Source organism: Haliaeetus albicilla, chromosome 13 (assembly GCF_947461875.1).
Source record: "Haliaeetus albicilla chromosome 13, bHalAlb1.1, whole genome shotgun sequence".
In the NCBI taxonomy this organism is placed as follows: Eukaryota; Metazoa; Chordata; class Aves; order Accipitriformes; family Accipitridae; genus Haliaeetus; species Haliaeetus albicilla.
This window is the reverse complement of record NC_091495.1, coordinates 671,786-691,452: the sequence shown is the minus strand read 5'-3', so window position 1 is coordinate 691,452 and position 19,667 is coordinate 671,786. Positions and strand designations below refer to the sequence as shown.

The 19,667-nt window shown below is 62.3% G+C and overlaps 1 protein-coding gene across 3 annotated transcripts in view; it reads right to left on the bottom strand.

The window, feature by feature from the left end:
- Positions 1 to 19,667, bottom strand: part of CHD3 (chromodomain helicase DNA binding protein 3) — a 45,452-nt gene that overhangs the window by 882 nt on the left and 24,903 nt on the right. For 2 of the 3 annotated variants that reach the window (XM_069799765.1, XM_069799766.1), the window contains 21 exons: positions 19,450 to 19,591; positions 18,645 to 18,776; positions 18,016 to 18,133; positions 17,154 to 17,278; positions 16,486 to 16,717; positions 14,621 to 14,787; positions 13,601 to 13,778; positions 12,591 to 12,656; positions 11,822 to 11,907; positions 11,255 to 11,388; positions 9,520 to 9,664; positions 8,939 to 9,101; positions 8,244 to 8,356; positions 7,372 to 7,507; positions 7,113 to 7,211; positions 6,738 to 6,851; positions 6,551 to 6,659; positions 4,613 to 4,745; positions 2,859 to 3,054; positions 779 to 942; positions 53 to 179 (listed from right to left, as the gene is read on the bottom strand). In XM_069799765.1, coding sequence (XP_069655866.1) covers positions 53 to 179; positions 779 to 942; positions 2,859 to 3,054; positions 4,613 to 4,745; positions 6,551 to 6,659; positions 6,738 to 6,851; positions 7,113 to 7,211; positions 7,372 to 7,507; positions 8,244 to 8,356; positions 8,939 to 9,101; positions 9,520 to 9,664; positions 11,255 to 11,388; positions 11,822 to 11,907; positions 12,591 to 12,656; positions 13,601 to 13,778; positions 14,621 to 14,787; positions 16,486 to 16,717; positions 17,154 to 17,278; positions 18,016 to 18,133; positions 18,645 to 18,776; positions 19,450 to 19,591 — 2,879 coding nt within the window. Of the gene's footprint in view, positions 1 to 52; positions 180 to 778; positions 943 to 2,858; positions 3,055 to 4,612; positions 4,746 to 4,768; positions 5,687 to 6,550; positions 6,660 to 6,737; positions 6,852 to 7,112; positions 7,212 to 7,371; positions 7,508 to 8,243; positions 8,357 to 8,938; positions 9,102 to 9,519; positions 9,665 to 11,254; positions 11,389 to 11,821; positions 11,908 to 12,590; positions 12,657 to 13,600; positions 13,779 to 14,620; positions 14,788 to 16,485; positions 16,718 to 17,153; positions 17,279 to 18,015; positions 18,134 to 18,644; positions 18,777 to 19,449; positions 19,592 to 19,667 lie in introns of those variants that run through there. The other variant, XM_069799767.1, reaches the window with a different exon arrangement.

The following is a 19,667-nucleotide window of genomic DNA, read 5'->3' as shown; positions in this document are numbered from 1 at the left end:
CCACCCACGGACCCAGGTGTTGGGGTGTCCCCCCACCCATCCAGGTGCTCACCAGTGATGAAGGAGCCAGGCGGCATCTGGCTGTAGTTGGCCCCTCCAGGGGGGAGGGCTCCGGCCGGGGGGGTCCCAAAGGTGCCCCCATAGCTCTGGGGGGTGGCATAGGGCCCCGGCGGGAAGGTCTGGAGAGATGGGGACACTGCTGTCACCCCCCGCCGTGCCCCACCTGCTGCCACCAGGATGGGGGGAGGCGCTTCCGGAAAGGTCCGATGGGGCTCCCCGAGGTGGGTGTCCCCACGGGAGGGACATCCCTGTCTGTCCCCAGGGCTGAGGGTGCTCCCAAGACGGGGATGTCCCCAAGAGGGTGGCCCGGGGACAGGGTGTCCCCAATCTGGGTCCCCAAGGCAGGCAGGTAAGGGTCCCCTAGGTGGGGGGGGGTGTCTCCCATGGAAGGGAAGGTCCCCAGGGAAGGGATATCCCCAAGGTGAAGGATGTTCCCCCAAAATGGGGGGGATTGTCTCCCCAAGGCAAGGAATGTCCCCAAAGTGAGAGGTGTCCACAAGGAAAAGGTGTCCCCAAGAGGGGATGTCCCCAGGGTGGGATATCCTTAAAGTGAGGGATGTCCCCAAGAAAAGGATGTCCCCAAGATACAAAACGTCCCCGAAGTGAGGCACGCCCCCAGGATGGGATGTCCCCAGGGCGAAGGCCATCCCCACCGCGAGGAAAGGATGTCCCCAAGGCGGGAGAACGTCCCCAAGGCGGGGTGGGGGCTGTGACTTACGGGCGGGGGGTGGCTCTCGGTGCCCTTGCTGGCGAGGCGGCTGAGGATGCTGCGCTCCGACATCTGGAGGCGGGCGGCGATAGGGGGGATGCGGGAGAGGGTGGCGGGGAGGCGGGTGACGTCCGCCTTCATGTCGCTCAGCAGCTCCTCCAGTTGGTTCAGCACTGGCACCGGGGAGAGAGAGAGAGAGAGAGAAAGAGGGGCGGGGGGGGCCCGTCAGCGCCAGGGGGCCGCCCCGTGCCTACTCACAACTTACTCATAGGTTACTCATAGGTTACTCAGAGGCTACTGGAAGGGGGTGGCGGGGTGGAGATACTCACGTGAGAACAGGGAGTGGGGTGGGGAGAGGGAGGGGAAGCCTGAGAGCTACTCAAGGGATACTCGGGGCGGGGGCAGGGGGGGATGCACCTACTCGGGGGATGCACCGGCAGGGAGCGGGGGCATGCTCCAGGGTGGGAGGACTCCGAGGTACTCTGGGTATGAGCCTTGAGTACTCTGGGTGTACTCTTTACGCACTCCAGGCATACTCCTTACACACACTGGAGATACTCGGGTTATACTATTTACTCTGAGTATATTCTCTAGACACACTGGAGATACTTCAGGTTTACTCTTTACACTCTGGGTATACTCCTTAGACACACCAGAGATACTCTGGGTGTACTCCTCACACGCTCTGGGCATACTCCTTAGACACACCAGAGATACTCTGGGTGTGTTCCTTGGACCCTGTGGGTATACTCCTTAGACACACCAGAGATACTCTGGGCGTACTCCTCACATACTTGAGGTCTACAGTCTAGACACAGTGGAGCTACTCTGGGTATGCTCTATTAGAGACACCAGAGATACTCCAAGCTTAGGCACTTGAGGGTCTACACTGTAGCTACACTGGAAATACTCCAGACATACTCCTTAAACACCCCAGGATACTCTCTAGACACACCAGAGCTATTCCAGGTATAATGTTTAGCGACACCTGAGATACTCTGGGGATACTCCTTAGTCACTCTGGGCATGTTCTATAGATACACCAGAGATACTCTGGGTATGCTCCTTAGACACTCTGGATACACTCTTTAAGCACTCCGGAGATACTCTGGATATACTCCTTAGACACACTAAAGATACTCCAGGTATACTCCTTGGATACACCAGAAATACTCCAGATCCATGCCATAGCCACCCCAGAGATACTCTGGGCATCCTCATCACTTGCTCCTGCTCAGGGCTAAGAGGCTGCAGCCACATCACCGATACTCTGGGGATACTCATTACACAGCCCCTGAGTTCCTCTGGGCCCCAGAGATCCTCTGCACAGATCCATCAGCCTACACCAATGATACTCACTGCTTACTCCAGTGATACTGCTGGCAAAGACATTACAGACACCAGAGATACTCTGGGCTATACTCAGCACATTCCTCTGGAGTACTCCGGGCTTACTCATTAAATAGACCAGAGATACTCTGGGCATACACCAGAAGTACTCTGGGAAAACACTGCCCATACCCCAGGGATACTCCAGGCAAAGCCGTGACATGCAAGCAGGGAGACCCCGTCCGTACATCAGCATTACTCCAGGCTTACTCATTACATGCACCAGGGCTACTCTGGCCACCGGGATACTCAGAATATACTCCTTCCATGCCCCCCAAATACTCTGGGTAAATACATTACATACTCCAGAAGTACATGGGACATACTAGTGACATACTCCAGACTTACACTACAGACACTCAGCAGATACATCTTAGCGCAAAGCGACAGAGGCACCCGCCTGCTCCTCACGCACCCCGGAGCCCCGTGGCCGCCCTAAATCCACACCCCGCCTTACTCCGAGCTTACTCCGGGTTTACTCACACCCCAAAAACCCCTCAGGGACCTTCCAGCAGCTGCCCCGCCACCCCCCTGCACCCCTCCCCCCCCCTCCGGCCGCCAGAAAGCACACGCAGAGCAAGGATACACCGGGAGCCGGTTGGGAGGAGAACCCCACTTTAATGATTGAGAGCGCGGTACAGAGGTGCGAGGCGCTACACGGGGCGTCCGCGCCGGGCGCGCCGGCCCACCCGCCTCTTACCCTTGTGCAGGACGGCGTTCGCGGGCTTGTTGCCCGCCAGCGACTCCTTGGACAAGTGCTGGTGGCTCTCGGCCAGGCACTCGACCTCGGCGAAGCGGGTGTTGAGGGCCATGGCGGGGTGGCTCGGGTCTTGCGTCATGTTCAGGTAGGCGGCACGACGGAGCTGCTCCTCGATCACCAGCGCCTGCTCCAGTAGCTGGGGGGGGACGACCAGAAAGGGAGAAGGGTGGCGCAGGGGACCCAGGCGTCCGGGCACCCAGCTCTGACCTCACCCATCGCTTAGAGGACCCAGGTATGCAGGCGCCCAACTCTGAAGGCATCCATGCACCCAACTCTGACCTCACACCCCAGCAACGCCAAGGAAGGACCCAGGCGTCCAAGCACCCAACTCTGACCTCACCCATCGCTTAGAGCACCCAGGCAACTGGGCACCCAACTCTGACCTCACACCCCAACAACGCCCAGAGAGGACCCAGGCGTCCATGCACCCAACTCTGACCTCACACCCCAACGCCCAGAGAGGACCCAGGTGTCCGGGCACCCAACTCTGACCTCACACCCCAACGCCCAGAGAGGACCCAGGTGTCCGGGCACCCAACTCTGACCTCACACTCCAACAACGCCCAGAGAGGACCCAGGTGTCCGGGCACCCAACTCTGACCTCACACCCCAACAACGCCCAGAGAGGACCCAGGTGTCCAAGCACCCAACTCTGACCTCACACCCCAACAACGCCCAGAGAGGACCCAGGCGTCCGGGCACCCAACTCTGACCTCAGGTGTCCATGTACCCAACTCTGACCTCACACCCCAACAAGGCCCAGGAAGGACCCAGGCATCCGGGCACCCAACTCTGACCTCACACCTCAACAAGGCCAAGGAAGGACCCAGGTATCCGGCCACACAGCTCTGACCTCATACCCCAACAAGGCCCAGGAAGGACTCAAGCGTCCAGACACCGAACTCTGACCTCACACCCAAAAAAGTCCCAGAGAGGACCCAGACACCCACGCACCCAACTCTGACCTCGCACCCCAACAAGGCCCAGAGAGCACCCAGGCATCCAGACACCCGCCTATGACCTCACCAATCACTTAGAGGACGCGGCCATGCAGGCACCCGACTCTGACTTCACACCCCAACAAGGCCAAGGAAGGACCCAGGCGTCCAAGCACCCAGCACTGACCTCGCCCCCCACCCTCTCCCCCCGCCAGCCTCTTGCACGAGGCCCCTCATTGGCCAAGCCCCACCCTCTTGTGTGCAGCCCACGTGCAAGCTCTGCCCCCTTTCCATGGCCACCTCCCCCCCTACCTGGGCACTTGTGCAAGAACCTGTTGTGCCCAGACCCTTGTGCAAGCCGAACCCTCACAGGAGCCCAGCCCTCACACGAGCCCAGTCCTCGTGCGAGGCCCTTGTGCAAAAGCCTCGTGCGAGTGCAGCCCTTACACAAGTGCCACTCTTGCACGTACGCAGCTCTCATGCAAGCCCCTTGCGCAAGCGCGGCCCTTGAGCACGCCCCTGGTACAAGGCAGCGGACCCCCGGCTTGAAACCGGCCCTTGTGTGAGGCCCTCGGCACAAGCCCAACCTTAGCGCGAGACCCTCGTGCGAGACCCTCATGCAAGCCCCCGGCGCAAAAGCAACCGCCGCGCATGCTCCTTGTACCAGCACCGCCCTGGCACGAGCCCCAGGCTGGAGCCAGCCCCGTGCAAGCGCAACCCTCGTGCAAACCCTCGTGCGAGCCCTCGTGCACTCACTTTGAAGCGGCGTGCGAGGAACTTGTTCTTCATCTCGAGGAAGTTTCCCTTGGAGGCTTCGCCCTTGAAGGGTTCGTTGATGACCCCGAAGGCGCCGTCGTTCTGGATGTCCGTCCAGCGCGCGTAGCCGTGGCTGCGCGCTAAGGACTGTCACCGTGTCACCGTGTCACTCTGTCACCGTGTCACCCCAACGTTCCCCCTTCACCCCCCACATCCAGCGTGCGGAGCCGTGGCTGCGTGCTAAGGGCTGCCGCCTCGTCACCACCACTGCGTCACCATCACCACATCACCGTGTCACCATCACCACCACGTCACCATGTCACCTTGTCCCCAACATCCCCTAGGTCATCACCCAGCCAGTGCATGGAGGTGTGGATGCGTGTTAAGGACTGTCACCACAGCACTGTCACCACCACGTCACCGTCACCGCATCATCGCTGCATCACCACTGCATCACCGAGTCACTGCATCACCATCACCACGTCACCCTGTCCCCAGTGTCCCTCTCACCCCCTCCCATCATCCCCTGTCCAGTGCACAGAGCTCTGGCTGCGCGCTAAGGACTGTCACCATGTCACTACATCACCGTGTCACCACATCACCTTGTCCCCAGCGTCCCCCTCACCCCCACATCCAGCGCGCAGAGCCGTGGCTGTGTGCTAAGGGCTGCTGCCATGTCACCACCGCCACGTCACCATCACCGTGTCACTGTGTCACTGTCACCATGTCACCTTGTCCCTGCCCAGGTCATCACCCAGCCAGCACACAGAGACGTGGAAGCATGTTAAGGACTGTCACCCCATCAGCGTCACGTCACCGTATCACCACTGCATCACCATCACTATGTCACCGTGTCACTGTCACCATGTCACCCTGTCCCCAACGTCCCTGTCATTCCCCCTCACATCATCCCACATCCAACACGCGGAGCCGCGGCTGCACGGTAAGGACTGTCACCGTGTCACTGTGTCACCACCACAACATCACCACGTTACTGCATGACCGTCACCATGTCACCCCGTCCCCAACGTCTCCCTCTTGTCCCCCAGGTCATCCCCCCTCCAGCACACGGAGCTGTGGTTGCATGCTAAGGACTGTCACCATGTCAACATTACTGTGTCACCACCGCATCACCATCACTGCGTCACCATCACCACGTCACCCTGTCCCCAGCATCCCCCTCATTACCCCCAGGTCATTCCCCCGTCCAGCACGCGGAGCTGTGGCTGCACACTACGGACTGTCACTGTGTCACCAATGCCGTTGTCACCATCACTGCATCACCTTCACCACATCACCACATCACTATCACTGCGTTGCCCTATCCCCAACATCCTCTCAGCCCCCCCATGCTAAGGACTGTCACCGTGTCACTGTCGCATCACCATCACCACATCACCCTCATGGTGTCACCCTGCCCCAGTGTTCCTTTTGTCCCCCCCAAAGGTCATCTCTGTTCAGCGCTTGGAACCGTGGCTGTGTGCTAAGGACGGTCACCCTGTCACTGTGTTACTGTCACGGTGTCACTGTCACCGGATCACCAAGGTCACCCTCACCCCCGCCCAGGTCACCCCCGCTAGCACATGGAGTCGCGGCTGCTAAGGACAGCCACCACATCACTGTGTCACTGTGTCCCCAACATCACCTCCTCCTCCATCACCTCCCCATGAAGACTGTTCCCAGTGTCACCATCACCACTGTCCCCAACATCACCACTGCCTTTGCGTCACTCGCCCCTGGGTCACCCCCACCCTAGTGTCACCCTCCTTGGTGCTGCCACCACCACCAAACCTGGGGAGGATGACAGCACCCGTGGGGGAACCCAGGAGTGCCACGAGGGGACCCGTGCGTGCCGGGGAGGGGACACCTACGTGTGCCGGAGTGGGGACACCCACACGTGCTGGGGACGGGGGACACCCACACGTGCCAGAAGGATACAGGACGATGCCGGCCAGCAGCCAGTAGTCGTGGCGCCGGTGCCAAATTTCATTGAGCTTCCCCGAGGAGATGGCGGCACGCTCCTCGTTCTGCCACAGCGTGTGCAGCTCTGCAGGTGGGGGTGTCAGGGAAGCGGGAACCCTCGTGTGTCCCCCCCGGCCCCTCCCCGGCCCCGTCACCCACTCACCTGTGAAGCCGCCATCGGCGATGTTGAACATGAAGCGCGGCTTCTCGGCTTTGTCATCCCGCCGGCCGTTGGCACGCGCCTCCAGCTTGGGCTCCTTCTCGGCCTTCACCTCCTCTGCATGGTGGGGGGACACACAGGGGTCAGTGCCATTTTGCAACCCCACTCTGACCTCCCCAAACCACCCCAAGCTCCCCCCCGCCCCAGTAAGCAGGAAGACGTTATCAGCCATCAGTAGGCTTCAGAGTGAATGCAACAAGGTTAAGAGCAGAGCGCTCCAGGCACATCCCTTTGGTTAAGCCCCGCCCCTTCTGACTTGGCTGCAGTCCTGGGTGGGCTAGACCCCGCCCCCTGCAGTCAAGCCCCGCCCCCAGGTACCTCGTTTAGGGTCAAGATCCCCCGGCCGCTCCTTGGGCTCCTCCTCAGGGGGTTTCTCGTCGCCCTTCTCTCCCCCGGGACCCTTCTCAGCCTCGGAGCCTGTAGGGAGGGACAGGGGTGCTCGGACACCTGGGTGGCCTGGGGGATTTGGGGGGGGGCACCCAAAGCCCTGGGTGCCTTAGAGGGATGGTGGTGGAGGGGGGCACCCAAATCCCTGGGTGCCCTGGACACCCAAGATGGGGCCGGGGTGGGGGCTCACCTGTTCGCTCCTCGCGGGCCGGGGGCCCTTCGGCCTCGGGCTCCCGCTGGCCAGGTCCCTCCTCCTCCTCCCCCTTCCGCGGCCCTTCGGCCTCGCTGCCATCGCCTGGGGACGGTGGCATCTCGGGGACAGGAGGCTGTGGGGACGGGGTGGGGACGGGTGGCATCACCCCGGATGCCTGGGTACCCCCATCATGACATTCCCCCCACCCTGTACCCCCAGAGTGACCGGAGGGGGACATGGGGACAATGGTGGGGAGGGGACAGGGATGGGGAGCGAGGGGACAAGGACAGAGGGGACAGGGATGGGGACAGGAGGGGACACAGGGTCAGGGTGGGAGGACAGAGAGGGGACAGGGACAAGGACAGGAGGGTGACGACAGCGTTGGGGACAGAGGCGGGGTTGGGGACAAGGACAAGGATAGGGGAGGAGGACAGGGCTGGGGGACATGAGTGGGGATGGGGTGGTGACAGGGTTGGGACAGTTGGGGACAAAGAACATGACTAGGGACAGGGTTGGGGACAGGGAGGACACCATGGGGGACAGGGACAGGGACAGGGTTGGGGACAGGGATGAGGACATGATTGGGAACAGGGCTGGGGACAAGGATGGGGACAGGGATGGGACAGAGTTGGGGACAGGAAGGGCACGATTGGGGACAGGGACAACAAGGACATGATTGGGAACAGGGTTGAGGACAGAGAGGACATGATCAGGGACAAGGATGGGGACAGGGATGGGACAGAGTTGGGGACAAGGAGAACACGACTGGCGACAGGGATGGGGACAGGGAGGACATCACCAGGGACAGGGAAGACATCACTACAGACAGGGACAAGGAGGACAGGCTTGGGGACAGCCCTGTCACCCACCTCTGTCTCCATCTTCTCAGGGCCTTTAGGCTCCTTCTCGTCCCTGGTGTCACCGTCGTCCCTGTCCGGGGGTGGCCCTGGCCCGTCCCCGCGCTCGCTGGGCGCCGGCGTGGCTGGGGACAGAGGACATTAGGACATGGGGACACGGGGTGTCCCCAGCACCCTGTCCATGTCCCTGGGCCCCTGTTCCTGTATCCCCTATGTCCCCATGCCTGGCCCGGCATCCCCATGCTCTGTCCCCAGTGTCCTTGTCCCCTGTCCCCCATGTCCTCACATCACCATGTCCCCCACATCCCCATGTCCCCTGTGTCCCCATTCCCTATCCCATCCCCCCATGTCCCGTGTCCCCGTCCCTCTGTCCCCATGCTGTCCCCCATGTCCCTGCTCCCTGTCCCTCGTGTCCCCCCACCCCATATTCCCCATCCCTGGGTCTCCACCCTGTCCCCTGTGTCCCTGTGTCCTCATCCCATGTCCCCCCATCCCTGTATCCCCATCCCGTCCCCCATGTCCCCATCCGCATCCTATGTCCCCCCATCCCCGTGTCCCTATCCTGACCCCTATGTCCTCCCTTGTCCCCTGGGTCCCCCCTCCATCCCCTGTCCCCATCCTGTCCCCCATATCCCCATTCCCATATCCCCATCTTGTCCCCGCCGTCACCCCCCAGCCGCATGTCCCTGTCCCCCGTCCCCCAGTACCGGGCGTGGGGGGGCCGGGGCTGGGGGGGCCGCTCTGTTCGGGGCTGGGGGGGCAGGTCTTGGCAGGGGAGGAGGCGCGGGAGGAGCGCTTGGAGTCGGCGCTGGGCTCCGGGGCCAGCTCGGGCAGGCTCCAGCGCCCGTTGATGTGCTCGAACTCCTGCACCTACGGGGGCACCCAGGTGTCCGGGGTCAGGGGGGGCACCCAGGCATGCAGGGGCACCCAGGCATCGGGGAGGGACCCAGGTGTCTGGGAGCTGCACTCCCCCCCAAGCACTCACTCATACAGGGAGCCAAGCACCCAGAGGGGACCCAGGTGTCTGGGGGGGGCACCTAGGTGTCTGGGGGGCCACCTAGGTGTCCAGGGGGGGCACCCAGGCATGCAGGGGGACGCAGGCATCCAGGAGGGACCCAAGTGTCTGGGAGCTGCACCCCCAAAGCAAATTTATACAGGGAGCCAGGCACCCAGAGGGAACCCGGGCACCCTGCGGGGGGACCCAGGCACCCAGGGAGGGGACCCAGGTGTCCAGGGGGGACTCAGGCACCCGGGGGGGACACCCAGGCGGCCCGGGGGGGGGTCGTACCTTCTTCTTGACGAGGGACATGACGCCGATGCGGGTCAGCACCTGCTGCCGCGAGAGCCCCTCCCGGGGGACCCCGTCTGCGAAGGTCTCGGAGCCGTCGGCCCCCGGCTCGCACAGGTGACGCATGAACAGGGACACGTAGGCCCTGGGGGACATGCTCAGGGCCACTGCCTGCTGCCACCCCTTCCCCCGGCCCCTCCAGGGGCCCTTGTCCCCTCAGACCCCATCCCCAGGGTCCCTTGTCCTCACAGACCCTGTCCCCAGGGTCCCTTGACCCCATAAGACCCTGTCCCCAGGGACCCTTGTCCCCATAGTCCCCCTCCACAAGGCCCCTGTCCCAAGTGTCCCTTGTCTCCATAGCTCCTGTACCCAGTGTCCCCTGTCCCCATGCTCAGGATCCCTGTCCCCATATTCCCTGTCCCTGTCCTCTAGGGTCCCTGACCCCATGGTCCCCATTGCTGTCCCTGTCCCCAGTGTCCCCACCTCCAGGGGCCCTGCCCCCAGGCTTCCTGTCCTCAGGGTCCCCAGTGTCCCCATCCCCAGGGACCCTGTTCCCATCCCTATCCCCAGGGTCCCCAGCATCCCTGATGGCCCCAGTGTCCCCGATGTCCCCGCGCCATCAGCCTGTCCCCTCATCACAGCGCCCGTCCCGGGCTGTGCCAGCTCCGGCTGGGTCCCGCCACCGCTCTGGCGTCCCCTGAGCCAGACCCGACCCCCCGAGGGAACATGGGGACCCCGGGGGTGACTCTGTGTCGGGGTGAGGGGGACGCGGGCTCGTCCGGTCCCCAGGAAAACCGACAGTGATGGCGCTCGGCTGAGTAAGGGCTCATCACGCGGCTTGGGGACACAGGGGGACACGGGACGATGGGGGGGCACAGGGACACTGGGACATGGGGGGGCACAGAGAGACATGAGATGATGGGGACACAGGAAGATGGGGACACACAGGGACATGGGAGACACAGGGACATGGGGGGCAGAGCAGGACAAGGGACAGTGGGGACACGGGGGGACAGGAGAAGATGGGGATACATAGGGACAGTGACATGGGACAATGGGGATGTACAGGGATGGGGGGACACAGGGACACGGGGGGGACATGGAAAGATAAAGACAAAGGGAGATGGGGAGGACACAGGGACACATGGTGACAAACACAGGGATGCACATGGGGACATAACGACATGGGGACACTAAGAGCACATGGGGGAACATGGAGGGACACAGGACAATAAAACATGGGGACACATATGGGGACATACAGGGGGAGATAGGGGACTCATATGGGGACATGGGGACAAAAGGATACAGTGACACACATGGGGACGTGGGGGACACATATGGGGACGTGGGGGACACATATGGGGACATGGGGGACACATGGAGACAAAGACAGGGGGATGTGGGGACATGGAGGACAACATGAGGACGTAAGAACATGGGGATACCCACATGAGAACAAGAACATGGGGACATGGGTGACGTGGGGACATGAGGACAACATGAGGACACAAGGCCATGGGTGACACACGAGGGTACCCCACCATCCTGCCCCACCTGTCCCTGCTGCCACCGGCTGTCCCTGCTGTCACCGCCTGTCCCCGGTGCCACCGCCTGCCCCTGGCGCCACCGCCTGTTCCCGATGCCACCACTGCCTGTCCCTGGTGCCACCACTGCCTGTCCCCAGCACCACCACCTGTGCCCAATGCCACAGCCTGTCCCCAATGCCACCTACTTGAACTCCTTTTCGGTCTTGCCGCGCAGGTCGCGGACGAGCCACTGGGAGGTGAAGGCGTCCTGGGGGGGCATCCCCCACCGCATCACCGCGTTCAGGAAGGCCTTGCGCTGCCGTGTGTTGAACCCCAGCACCTGGGGGGGGCGGTGGGTGGGTCACGAGTGGGTGGGGGTCATGGGTGTCTTGAGGAGGGGGTGGGGGTCATGGATGGGTGGGGGGACACACAGGTGTCTGGGGGACTCAAGTGTTCAGGGGGACATGGCGGGGGGGTGACATGGGCACCCAGGGGGATCCAGCTGTCCGGGGGTGACACAGGTGGTTGGGGGGGGACCCTGTCCCAGAACGGGGGCACCCAAGTGTCCAGGTGCCCCTTGACCCCCCAGGTGGCTGTCAGGGGGGGCGGGAACCCAGGTGTCCGGGCACCCCCTCACCCTCCCTCTCCCAGAGTGGACCCCAGCATCTGGACATCCTCCACCCCCGCCAGGGACCCTGGCATCCCAGCACCCCCCCCCCAGCGGACCCCAGTGTCCGGGTGCGCCCCACCCCACCACCCCCCGGGGTCCCCACCTCGATATTGCCGCCCACCCGGGCCAGCAGCGGGGGCAGGGGTTTGTCCTTCTCGTTCCGCAGCTGCCGCTTGGACTGACGCCGGCCTGGGGTTGGGAGGGTGGGGGGGGTCAGCACCCACCCCCCGGCACCCTGACCCCCTTCCCTGGGGCACCCTGACCCTCCCACAGCACCCTGACCCTCCTTGGGGCACCCCCACCCTTCCTAGGGCACCCCGAACCCCCACCCTGGGGCACTTTGACACCCCCCCGGGCACCCCAACCTCCCCTACAGCACCCTGACCCCCACCCCCAGGTCCCCCCACCCCCCAGGCCCCCCCTGTGCCACCCAGGACCCCCCCAATTCCCTCAGTGCCACCCCAGACCCCTCCCCAGACAGGGAGGGGGGACTCAGGGGGACAAAAGGGGACAGAGAGGTGACATGGTGGGTCAGAGAGAGGACGTGGAGGGACGTGGGGGGACACAGAGGGACAGAAGATACATGGGGGGGACACGAGGGGACACTGGACGACAGAGAGGGGACACAGAGGGGACACGGAGGGACATGAGGGGACACAGGGGACATGGCCAAGACAGAGGGGACACGGGGGGGACACGTGTGGGAACAGAGGGGACACGGGGAGATGGAAGGATGGGAGAGGACACAGGAGGACACAAAGGGGACAAGGGGGGACAGAGGGGACACGGGGGGACATGAGGGGACTTGGAGGGACATGGGGACACACAGGGGACACGAGGGGACACACAGAGAGGACGTGGGGGTCACTCACCCTCCGGCCGCTCGTCGAAGTCCTCGTCCTCCTCCTCGGAGCCCACCGAGTACTCGGACTGGTTGTCTGGGGGGCACCATCAGCACCCACGTACCACCGCACCCCAAAACACCCCCGTACCCCCAAAGAACCCCTGACACCCCCCAAACATTCCCTGTACCCCCCAAAGAACCTCTGATACCCCCAAATACCCCCTGACAACCCCCAACATCCCCTGTACTCCCCAAACAACCCCAAATCTGCCCCATACCCCAAATTCGCCACCCTCCCCACCCCCGGATGTAGGACAGGCTAGCCCAGAGCCCTCCCAGTGCCTCCCAGTCTGTCCCAGTGCCCTCCCAATCTGTCCTAGTGCTCCTGAGGAACATCCCAGTAACCTCCTGGTTCCGCTGTACCCCACCTTGGTCCTCCTGAGTGCCCCTACTGGTGCATCAAGACTCCCCCCCAGTGCCTCCCAGACCATCCCAGTATCTCCCAGTACTGACAGAGCTCACTCCCAGTGCCTCCCAACTATGGCACCCAGTGCTCCCAGTTGCCCTGTACCCGCTTTTGTCGTCCTGTGCATCGGGACTCTCCCCAGTATGTCCCAGTATCCTCCCAATCTGTCTCAGAGCCCTCCCAGTGCCACCCCATCTGTCCCAGTGCCCTCCCAGTAACTCCCAGTGCCTCCTGAGGAACATCCCAGTACCTTCCAGTACTCCCAGTTGCACTGTGCCCACCCTGGTCCTCCTGGATGTGGGTACCCAGTGCATCAGGACTCCCCCAGTGCCCTCTCACTGTGTCCTAGTAACTGACCAGTCTGCTCCAGTGTCCTCCCAACATGTCCCAGTACCTTACCAGTGCTTCCCAGTCTGTCCCAGTGCCCTCCCAATACCTTACCAGAGCTTCCCAGCGTCCCCAGCTGCCCTGTACCTGGGCAAGGGTGCCCAGTGCATCAGAACCCCTCCCAGTAACTCCTGGTGTGTTCTAGCATCCTCCCAGTGCCCTCCCAGTGCCTTCCCAGTGCTCACCTTGGTCCTCCTGGGCAGCATCATTGTAGTTGACCTGCTTGCGCACCCGCTTGCCCTTGCCCAGGTTGCGCGCCAGGTCCTCCTGCTGCTGCTCGTAGTGGTGTCGCAGCAGCTTCTCCCAGTAGTCAGGGTCGACGTTCTCCTCCTGCTTGATGATCTCCCGCTCGATCTCCTCGATCTGCTGGCACACGCACTGTCAGCGGCCACCCAGGGCACCCGCGGGCACCCGCTGAAATCTCATTGGCCTGAGGTTGTCACCACCACATCTGTCATCGCTGGCTCCAGCGTCCCCAGCTCCATCAGCTCCACCCTGATCATCCCCCATCCCCATCGTCCCCACCACCATTATCTGCATTGTCCCCATCATCTCCCACCTCCATCGCCTCCACCTCCATCGTTCCCATCACCTTCATATCTATATCATCATCCCCATTCTCATCGTCTCCATCATCCCCATCTCCACCTCTATCATACTCATCCCCATCACCTCCATCTCCATCATCCCCATCACCTCCATCTCCATCGTCCCCATCATTCCCAATCCCATCATCCCCATCTCCACTGTTTCCATTGTCCCCATCCTCGTCTCCATCCTTCTCTTCTCCATCATCTTGATTTGCCTGTCATTTCCACTTCCACTATCCTCATCTCCATCATTTTCATTGTTCCCATCCCTATTATCAGACCACATCGTCCCCATCATTTCCATCATCCCCATGCTCATGATCTCCATCACCCCCATCTCCACTGTCCCCATCTCTATCACCCCTGTTTTCCCCATCACCTCTATCTCCATCATCTCCAGTGTCCCCATCCCCACCATCCCCATCATCTCCATCCTCATCATCCCCAACTCCACCATATCCATTGTCCCCACCTCCATCGTCTCCACCTCCATCATCTCCAGTGTCCCCATTGTCCCCACCTCCATCATCTCCAGCGTCCCCATTTCCATTGTCCCCACCGTCCTCCCCTTCACATCCTATCTCGTGTCCTCGTGTCCCTGTCCCCCGGGCGCACCTTGTCCTCCTCACGCACGACATACTGGGCCACCTTGAAGGAGCTGAGGTACTCGTTCATGTTCTGCACATCGGCATCGTCGGTGGCATCCTGGTTGCGGTCCAGCAGCCGGGCGATGGCCTCATTGTCGTAGTGGATGACGCTACTGTCCTCCTCCTTGTTCTCCCCTGCGCCGGCGACACGCTGCTGACACGGCCTGACTTGGTCCATCAGGGCCTGGCACGGCTCAACATGGCCTTGGCATGCTCCAACATGGCCCAACACAGCCTGACATGACCTAGTACGGTCCAGCATGGCCCAACACAGCCCAATACAACCCAACATGGCCTGACATAGTCCAACACTGTCCAACGTGGTTCAACATGGCCCAGCGTGGCCCAACGCAGCCTGACATGACCTAGTACAGCCCAACACAGCCCAACACAGCCCAACACGGCCCGACACGGCCCAACATAGGCTGACACAGCCCAACACAGCCTGACACGACCCAGTATGGTTCAACATGGCCCAATATGACCTCACACGACCCAACATGGTCCAACACGGCCCCACATGGCCTAGTACATCCCAGCATGGCCCAACATGGCCCGACATAACCCAACGTGGCCCGACACGGCCCAACATGGCCCAGTATGGTCCAACATGGCCCAACATGGTCCAGCACGGCCCAACACGACTCAACAAGGCCCAACACGGCCCAACATAGACTGACACAGCCCAGTACAGCCCAACGTAGCCCAGTATGGTCCAAGGTGGCCCCATGTGACCTTGCATGGCTCAACATGGTCCAACATGACCCCACATGGCCCGACATGGTCTAGTACAGGCCAGCATGGCCCAACATAGTCCAGCACAGCCCAACACGGCTCAACATGGCCCGACATGGCCCACACAGCCCAACGTGGACCACTGTGGACCTACACACTCCGTTGTGGTGGTCCAACACAGTCCAATGTGGCCTAATATGGTCCAACACACCCAATATGGCCTGACACAGCTCAACATGGTCCAACATGACCCAACACAACCTGGCATGCCCCAACATGGGCCAGTATGGCTAGCACAACCCAACACAGCCTGACAAGGCCTGGCAAAGCTTGACATGGCCCAACATGGCTCAGCATGGCCTACCATGGCCCAGAATGGCCTGACACACACTGACATGCACTGTCACAGCCTGGTACAGTGTGGCATAGCCTCATACACCTGGTCACCACCTCACATGTCCCATCACAGCCCTGTCATAGCCTCTCACACCCCATCATGGCATCGCACCTTCCGTCACAGCCTCATGTGTCCCATCATGGCCTCACGTGTTCCATCATGGCCCTACATGTCCCACCGCAGCGAATACCCACTGCAGCCTCATGGGCCCCAACATGGCCCCATCATGTTCTTGCCTGTCCCATCATGCCTTTTCGTGACCTGTCATAGCACCATCACGACCCCACATGTCCCACCATGGCCTCATCATGACCTTGCACATTCCATCATGGGTTTGCATAATATTTCACGGCCTCGCATGTCCTACCATGGCCTCACACATCCTGTCACGACCTCAAACATCCCACCATAACTTTGCATGACCCATCATGACCTTGCACGTCCCACCACAGCTCTGCATGACCCATCATGGCCCCGTTGTGACCTTGCACATCCCATCATAGCTTTGCAAGCCCAGACATAGCCCACCATGGGCTCCCATGTCCTACCACAGCCTCCCACATCCTACCATGGCCTCCCATAGCCTCCCACATCTCATCATGTCCCACCATAGCCCCCCATGGCCCACTATGGCCTTCCACATCCCCCCCAAAGCCCAGCACACCCTGTCCCACCCATCCCCAACCCCGCTGGGCGCTGACCCTCATTCTCGTCCTTGAAGAGCTCCTCAGTGCCGAATTTGAGGATATCATCAAGCTCCTGCTTGGACATGGAGCCGGCCTTGGAGCCCAGTCCCGGGCGCACCACCAAGTGCGTCAGCATCATCTTGCGCTTGGCCACCTGCGTGATGCGTTCCTCCACCGAAGCGCGCGTGACAAACCGGTAGATCATCACCTTGTTGGCCTGGCCAATGCGGTGCGCCCGGCTGAAGGCCTGTGGGGACAGGGACACATCAGCGGGGATGTGTTGGAGAAGGGATGTAAAGATGGGGAACATGTCAGGGACGGGAAACGGTGGTGGGGAGAGGGTGGGGGGACGTTGGTAGGGACATGGTGGCAGGGGACTTGATGAGGGGAACATCAGAGCAGGGATGTGGCAGTGGGAGATGTGATGGGGAACATGTCAGAGCAGGGCCAAGGCCATGGGGGACATGTCAGAGCAGGGACATGGTGGTCGCACACACGGTGGGGGACCCTTTAGAGCAGGGATGTGGTGGTGGGGTCTGTGGTGGCAGTGGGGGACAGGGACACAGTGGGGGACGCAGGGACAGGGCGGGAGAAATGGAAGGAGGGTTGGGGACAGGGTATCAGGATGGGAGATAGGGCAGGTGATAGGGTGCTGGGTGGGTGATGCCGGGCAAGTGACAGACCTGGATGTCGTTGTGGGGGTTCCAGTCGGAGTCGAAGATGACGACGGTGTCGGCGGTGGCCAGGTTGATGCCGAGGCCCCCGGCCCGCGTCGACAGCAGGAAGCAGAACTGCTGCGCCCCCGGCGCTGCCCCCCCGGCGTCAGCGGAGGGGGCCGGTCCCCCCAAACCCGGGACCTTCCAACCCCCCCGGCGCTGCCCACCCCAGCATCAGCATGGGGGGATCGGCCCCACCAAACCCAGGACCCCCCCAATTCCCCAGTGCTGCCCCCCTAAACCCAGGACCCCCCCAAACCCCCCAGCACTGACCCCTGGCATCAGCAGGGGGGGACGGCCCCCCCAAGCCAGACCCCCCAAATCCCTCTATCTTATCCCTTCCCCTCAGTGTTGCTGCACCGAGGGAAATTGCCCCCCACCCCCCCTCCCAAGCACCCCAAGGGGTGTGTGTCCCCCCACTTATCCTTCCTGGGGAGGGGTGTAGTGTCCAGATGCCTGGGTCCCCCCTGAACACCTGGGTTCCTCCCCAGATGCCTGGGTCCCCAGGACACTTGGGTCCCTCCCAGACAAATGGGTACCCCCTGAACTTCTGGATCCCCCGGATGCCTGGGTGCCCCCTTAATTCCTGGGTACCCCCTGAACTCCTGGGTGCCCGCCTGGACACTTGGGTCTCTCTGGCCACCCAGGTGTCATCCCCCCAAACACCTGGGTCCCTCCCTGGATGCCTGGGTCCCCCTGACTACCTGGTTGTCCCCAACACCTTGGTCCCACCCTGACCACGTGGGTCCCCTCCAGACGCCTGGGTACCCCCGGATGCCTGGGTGCCCCCCCCCGACCACCTGGGTGCCCCCGGACACCGGGGTCCTACCGTTGAAGCGGTCGATGGCCTCCTGGCGCAGGGCCCCTGTGATGCCCCCGTCAATGCGCTCGTACTTGTAGCCCTCGTAGTCCAGGAAATCCTCCAGCAGGTCCAGCATCTTCGTCATCTGTGGGCACTGGTTAGACTGGGAGCACCCAGGGGGGCTGGGGGCACCCGGTACTGGTCAACAGTGGGAGCACCCAGAGGAGCTGGGATGGGCACTGGTCAGACTGGGATTAACCAGGGATGTTGGTACTGGCACTGGTTAGAGTGGGAGCACCCAGAGAGGCTGGGGGCACCCAGTACTGGTTAGACTGGGAGCACCCAGCGGTGCTGGGGTTGGGGGCTGGGTGTCTCTAGAGAGTCGGGGGGGGTCCTGGTCCCCCACACCCAGGAGAAAACAAACACCCGGTAGCTCTAGGGGTGGGTGGGGAGGCTGTAGGTGCCCCAGAGGGGGCTGGGGGGGGGCCCTGGGGGTCCTGGCTGCCCCACCTGGCAGATGAGCACCCAGTGACTCAAGGGTCATGGGTGTGAGGGTCCCAGGGGGGTCCCTGGGGGTCCTGGCCACCCCACCTGGGAGAATATGAGCACCCAGTGGCTCTGGGGGGGGGGGGTCGCGGGGGTCCCGGCCGCCCCACCTGGGAGAAGATGAGCACCCGGTGGTTTTGCTCCTTCAGCTTCCGCAGCATCTTCTGCAGCAGGAGCAGCTTCCCCGAGGCCTTGATCAGGGCCCCCCCCTCATAGGCACCACTCGGCAGCTTCGGGGATTCCTGGGGACGGGGATGTCACCTCGCTGGTCCCTGGTGTCCCCTGACGTCCCCCAGCCTCCAGCCCACATCACTCTGTCCCTTCTGCATCCCCTCCATGTGCCTCCAGCGCAGGTCCCCCCTGTGTCCCATGTCCCGCTGTCCCCTCCCTGTCCCTCCAATCCCCCCATGTCCCCCCAGGTCCCTCCACCCCATGACCCCCAATCCCCTCCATGTCCCTCCAACTGCTCCATGTACCCACCATGTTCTGCTGTCCCCTCTATGTTCCTCCATCCTATGTCCCTTTGTCCCATATCCCTCCAATCCGTGTCCCCATGTCCCACCACGTCCCTCTATCCTCTCCACAACCCTCCACGTCCCCATATACCACTATGTCCCCACCATCTCCCACCATGCTTCCATGTCCCTCCACCCCACATCCCTCTGCCCCACATCCCTCCAACCCCTCCATGTCCCACCATGTCCCCATGTCCCACATCCCTTGACCCCACGTCCCTCTATCCCCTCCATGTCCCCATGTCCCTCTACGCCCTCCAAATTCCTCCAACCCTTCCATGTCCCCATATCCCCCCACTCCACATCCCTCTATCCCCCCCGTCATCCCTCCGACCCCTCCATGCCCCCTGTCCCCTCCATGTCCCTCCACCCCGTCCCTCTGTCCCCCCACGGCCCCCACCATGGCGGCGACGGGGAAGAGGTAGGGGTGGTTGCAGCACTTCTTCAGGTCCATCATGATGTTGAGCAGCGACACCTGGTTCCCGCCACCCCGCGAGTTCAATGCCTCGAAGTTGCGCGTCAGGATGTACTTGTAGTACTTCCTACGGGGAGGTCGGTGGGACCCAGGCGTCCAGGTGCCTTCCTTCCCCCCCAATTCCCAGGGGGACCCAGGTGTCC